The sequence below is a fragment of the Photinus pyralis genome, unplaced genomic scaffold (assembly GCF_008802855.1).
Source record: "Photinus pyralis isolate 1611_PpyrPB1 unplaced genomic scaffold, Ppyr1.3 Ppyr1.4_LG9, whole genome shotgun sequence".
NCBI classification, from domain to species: domain Eukaryota; kingdom Metazoa; phylum Arthropoda; class Insecta; order Coleoptera; family Lampyridae; genus Photinus; species Photinus pyralis.
Genome location: NW_022170878.1, coordinates 19,281,775 through 19,287,774, shown reverse-complemented (window position 1 = coordinate 19,287,774; position 6,000 = coordinate 19,281,775). Strand labels below are relative to the sequence as shown.

At 41.2% G+C, this 6,000-nt stretch overlaps 1 protein-coding gene across 1 annotated transcript; it reads left to right on the top strand.

Annotated features, from left to right (window-relative positions):
* Nucleotides 1-2,076: 2,076 nt before the first annotated feature.
* LOC116180051 (glutamic acid-rich protein-like) lies at nucleotides 2,077-5,608 on the top strand. Its single transcript, XM_031499878.1, has 9 exons — nucleotides 2,077-2,128; nucleotides 2,175-2,316; nucleotides 2,366-2,541; nucleotides 2,860-2,982; nucleotides 3,042-4,762; nucleotides 5,030-5,222; nucleotides 5,268-5,309; nucleotides 5,362-5,388; nucleotides 5,481-5,608. The coding sequence occupies exons 1-9, from the start codon at nucleotides 2,077-2,079 to the stop codon at nucleotides 5,606-5,608; spliced, it is 2,604 nt and encodes an 867-aa protein (XP_031355738.1).
* Nucleotides 5,609-6,000: the final 392 nt, after the last annotated feature.

The window sequence follows — 6,000 nt, the reverse complement described above, 5'->3', positions numbered from 1 at the left end:
TGTCTCAGATCGACCCGAAAAAAAATTTCTTATAGAATGTGGCCTGTAGAATCCATAATTTCAAACAGTTCCAAGATTGGGCTACTAGTTCAAAAGTTACAGCCCTTTGAATTTTTTTTCGAAATTGGTTTTTCTAGTCTATAACTTTTGATTGAGAAGTCTGATCGAAAAAGTACGAATTGATTTGGATTCTACGCATCCCAATTAATAAGAAAAAGTGTTTTCCCGAGAAATTTTGGTGTAGTCGATTTTTGGTAAAAAAGGAAGGCCTTTTTTGAGCTCAGAAGAAAAAATTGTCTCAGATCGACCCGGAAAAAAAAATTTTCTTATAGAATGTGGCCTGTAGAATCTATAATTTCAAACAGTTCCAAGATTGGGCTACTAGTTCAAAAGTTACAGCCCTTTGAATTTTTTTTCGAAATTGGTTTTTGTAGTCTATAACTTTTGATTGATTTCGTTTTTAGCGAAATCCACCAAAATGTGGGGGAACATAAGTATGCACCGAAAAAGGAAGTGTGGTAGCCTCCGACAAGATCTAACTGACGGTGGAGTGAAAACTTCAAACGCGAATTTGGGGTGAACGGGGCGTCGGAAGTGGGTACTGTCAAAGGGAATGTGGTAGCCCGCGACACGAGCTTTACTGATGGTGGAGTCAAATCTTTAAACGCGCATTGGAAGGGAACGGGACATCGGAAGTGGATATCGACAAAGGGAATAGGTAGCCCCCAACAAGATTTTACTGAGGGTCGAGTCAAAACTTTAAACGCGAATTGCGGGTGTACGCGGAAAGTGGGAAGCGGGTACCGACAAAGTGAATGTAGTAGCCTTCGACAAGATCTTTTATTGATGGTTGAGTCAAAAGTGGCTAATAGAATACTGATCTGCCACACAAAAATGCGCTGAAGTCTCTTCGATCTCACACGAGGACTTTGATAATTTTTTTTCAAATTTAGAACTCAATATTCGCGTAGAAACGAGAATTTTGAACACTTATTGTCGCATAAGAACCTTTAGTTTACCATGTTAATGACTACCTACTTCAAAATTAGGGCCTTTAACTTCGGTTTCTAATTTGGATTTTGACTTGCAGTTCGAATTTTAAACTTGAAGTGTCTAATAAGCGCTCTACACTTTTCATTTGCGAATTTAGAACTTAATATTTTGTTCAAACTTTGAACTTTCCGCGAAACCAGTATTTTGAAATCTTGCCGACGCATTTGAAGCCTCACTTTACTGTGTTTCTAATTTAGATTTTGGGCTGACCGAATTTTAAATCATCAGCGAAGTTTAAGCAAATTGCGAAATTGTTGTCATCCTTTTAGGCCAAATTTTTGGAAGCCTTTTTTTCCGAATTTGGTCAGTTTTGGAGAGAATAATTACAATTTCTTGACGATTTCGAAGTTGAAGATTTTCTTAATTTGATTAATGGTTATTGAACAAAATCGTTGTCATACATTTAATAAATTTGGAAAATAGGGAACGATGTTTGCCATGGTTATTTTCCAAAATGTTGTAAACTCTGGAAGGAGAAAGTATGAAATCGAAATGTTATCATATCACACCATATGAAAAGGTGGTGGTTTTTTTGAGGTAAAGATACATTTTAATGCGGCTGAAGTTTGAGATAATTTTGGTAATTAGACCAATGAATTTGGAACCGCGGAACAAAGATTGGAAATTGATGGTGACGAGGATGAAAAGAAAGGGTTCTTATCCAGGAGACAACTTTTCTGCCCAAAATATACTGTCGCCCACCTAAGATATGGGTAAGTGCCTAAAGAAACACAGTAAAAAAAAACTCGGACGATGGCGCAACCCGTTACGAAAATGAAAAGTAAAACCTTTCCGTTACGATACCCCAATTACCCAGAACAGGTTCGAGATTGAGCGTAACCACACTTGGGGTTGTCTTTAATTGGCCGCCTAATGTTCGCGGATGTTTTTCCCTACTTTGTAGATTAACAAGCTAAACAGCTAATTAAAAAATGTAGTTCAATATTTTTAGAAAAACGGGAAGCGCGATAACTAATTTGGTAAAAGTTCCTCGTCTTCTGAGAAAACATCAGTTTCTCCAAGATGCTGAAGCTGAGCCTACTGTTCGTGGGTGCCCTACTGGTCGTGCGGGAGGGTCTGTGCGTAGCAATTGTTTTTCTGGTTTAACCTCGAAGTTTTAGGTGTGGCCCTTAAGGTACTTTTAGCGAAAGATGGAGAGGTAGACGTCGCGAGGGAGGTCGTGAAAGTAAACGAGGGGGAGGCGTTCGATCTGGTATGCGAGTCGGATACTGCAGTAGAGTGGCTTAAAGTGTCTGGCACCGGGTAGTACCTCGAGCGTAATCAACGGATTTCTTTTACGTTGAAATTGTAGGTCATCCCCTGATCGGCCACTCACAAAGCCCGCAATAGCCGAACTTTTTTATGCGCCGGTCCTGTCTTTTAGAAGGACTAATGGAAATGATGCGGGTCACTATATCTGCATGGATCCCAAAACTTCGGAAAAGCAGGATGTTTCCGTGGAAGTGGTGCTATTCCCAGAAGGTCCAGGTAAAGTGAGAATTTCAATTTTTGAGGTTTTGAATTAATCAGCAAATTTCAAAAATGCATAGCCGTACAGATTTTTTCCGGGAAACAGGAATCCTGATTAGATATCAAACATCCTGCTTTAAATAGGACGCTATTGCGACACTTGATAATTTCAAAATCCTATTTTGGGCGCCCAAGTAGATTTGATTTAGTTAGGATGCCAAATATTTCAGATCTTTTTGTCAAATTTCGGGTGGTATTTGAACTACTAGCCACAAATTTGATATGAATGTTCACTACGGAGAAAAAATGGGTCATTATTTTTCCATTTACTTGCAGACAAAATCGACCAGCTCTACGACATTATTAAAAAAATCGTGGACCTAACTTCCGCGGAAAAGGCATCTCATGAGCACTTAAATCAGTTATTAGACATCGTGCATGAACTCAAACTCCGAAACGGTAAGAGAAACCTGATGGAATATACCAGTAATAACTGGCAACGCGTTTTTCTATTCCAGAGAACTTAACCAGAGAAACGCTTGAATTAATTCGTCTCATAATGAAAGAAATTATGCACGCATCGGAAACAGAGGCGGGATTAGCGGATATTATGAAAGAATTTGAGAAATTCTGTACAGAGAATGCGGAAGAGCTCCATCACAACGACGAAGAAGCATACCCAGAAAAGCCGGTCGGAGAATTTGAACCGGAAAAGGACAAACAACATGAAGAAGATCACGAAGACGGAGAAGCTGGGCCACACCATAACGAAGCGGAAACGGAAAAACCCGAAACCCGACCCTTTGAACCTGAGAAAGATTACGAAGACAAAGAACATGGTCAGCCTAACCGCCATGAAGTAGAACCAGAAGAAGCACACCCAAGAGAACCCGAAAACACACACTTTGAACCCGAAAAAGATTACGAAGACAGAGAACGTGGTTGGCCCAACCTCCATGAAAGAGAACACGAGGAAGGACACCCAGAAGAGCCCGGAATCGGACACTTAGCTAATAGATTTGCTGATATAGGCCCGGAACATGAAGAAAAGAATGAGAAAAGTAGACCCGATGAATGGCCACGTCACATTGAGAGAGAAAATGAACACCCACACGAACCTGAAATCGGAAACTTGCCTGCTAGATTTCATGGATTGAACGCAGAACCGGAAGGAAGGAACAAGCCCATTTGGGAACCCAAGGGAGAAGAAAAACCATATGAAGAAGATCACGAGCATGGTTGGCCACACCACAACGAAAGACGAGATGAAGCAGACCATCCAAAAATCGACAACTTACCTAGCCTGCCCGCAAAACTTGAAGATTGGCCAAAATTTGGCGAGGAAAAACCCGATTTCAAACCAAGCAGGGAGGAGGAAGGTTACGAGAAACCACACGGGATCGAAGCAAACGAAGAGAAGCCGGTGCCGGATTATGAGGAAGAGGAATGGAAGCCAAATGAAGAAGCCAGCGAAGAAAAGTCGAAAGAAGAAGGGTCGGAGCAAAATGACGAAGAAGAACCGGAAGAAGAGGAGTCGGAGCAGAACGACGAGGCCACTGAAGAGGAATCGGAAGAAGAAGAATCAGAGCAAAACGACGAGGCCAGTGAAGGAGAATCGGAAGAAGAAAAATCAGAGCAAAATGATGAGGCTAGCGAAGAGGACGATTATGAGGAAGACGAGGAAGAAGAATCAGAGCAAAATGACGAGGCCAACGAAGAAGAATCGGAAAAAGAGGAGTCGGAGCAGAACGACGAAGCCAGTGAAGAGGAATCGGAAGAAGAAGAATCAGAGCAAAATGACGAGGCCAGTGAAGAGGAATTGGAAGAAGAAGAATCAAAGCAAAATGACGAGGCCAACGAAGAAGAATCCGAAGAAGAGGAGTCGGAGCAAAACGACGAGGCCGGTGAAGAGGAATTGGAAGAAGAAGAATCAGAGCAAAATGATGAGGCTAGCGAAGAGGACGATAATGAGGAAGACGAGGAAAAAGAATCAGAGCAAAATGACGAGGCCGGCGAAGAAGAATCCGAAGAAGAGGAGTCGGAGCAAAACGACGAGGCCGGAGAAGAGGAATCGGAAGAAGAAGAATCAGAGCAAAATGATGAGGCTAGCGAAGAGGACGATAATGAGGAAGGCGAGGAAGAAGCATCAGAGCAAAATGACGAGGCCAGCGAAGAAGAATCGGAGCAAAATGACGAGGCTAGCGAAGAGGATGATTATGAGGAAGACGAGGAAGAGGAGGAAGAAGAATCCGAGCAAAATGACGAGGCTAGCGAAAAAGATGATAATGAGGAAGACGAGGAAGAGAAGGAAGAAGAATCGGAGCCAAATGACGAGGCTAGCGCAGAGGATGATTATGAGGAAGACGAGGAAGAGGAGGAAGAAGAATCCGAGCAAAATGACGAGGCTAGCGAAAAATATGATAATGAGGAAGACGAGGAAGAGAAGGAAGAAGAATCGGAGCCAAATGACGAGGCTAGCGCAGAGGATGATTATGAGGAAGACGAGGAAGAGGAAGAATCCGAACAAAATGATGAAGCTGAAGAGGAGGAATTAGATGAAAATGAATCAGAGGAATTAGATGAAAATGAATCAGAGGAAGATGATGAAGCCGACGAAAAGGAAAATGAGAGACCCGTGGAAGCACCAGTAGGCGAAAATGGGTGGCCAGGCTACGAGTCGCCCAGCAAGGAACACGGTGGTACGTAGATTTCACTCGAGTTAATGTTGATTTTTCAAATTCTAGAACCGCACGTGACTCCACAAGAAGGCCCAAATCCTTTGCTAGGTAATTCGCTTTATTTTAAGAGAAGAAAAACACTAAAGAATTTTTTTTTAAGAAAGCGTCGAGAGGTTGGACAAGTTAGGTAGAAAGTTTTCTTATCTAAAGCAAATTGCGAGAGGTGGAGTATAATCTTGGTGTGGAGGAGATGTTTCATGGTTGTTATCTACATTACAGATCTGCCGAATGGAGCCCCTGGCCTAAGCAACGAAATTCAAGATGACATAGTTATTAAAGGGCTCCGTGAAATACACAAAATATCTGAACTACTCCTGAAAGAAATGCTTGAATCTTCATCCCATTAACTTGGGCTTGTATCATTTTTGTGTATTTATTAACGCATTGCTTAATGTGCTACTGCATTATTTTATTGGGTTTCTGTAAGTTTTTAAATAACTCTGTAAATTATTAAAGTATTTGAGAAAAGAACCACTTATGAAACCTCTTAAGGGTTCAACCGTTAATTAAGGAATGTTTAAAGTTTCTTTTAAGGACTCATTAAATCTCTTCAAGGGTTTTGAACGCTTTTCAAAGTTTGGTTTTCAAAAACTCTTATAGACTGGCTGCTTAAGACTAAATGTCTATTAAAAGTTAGATATTTTCCTTGAAAACTTTTTTAAACTTGTAGAAACTCTCAAATACTTTTAAAAACCCCGCCCTTCTAGGTTCTTAAACATCGTGAAAGTTCTCCAAAGTT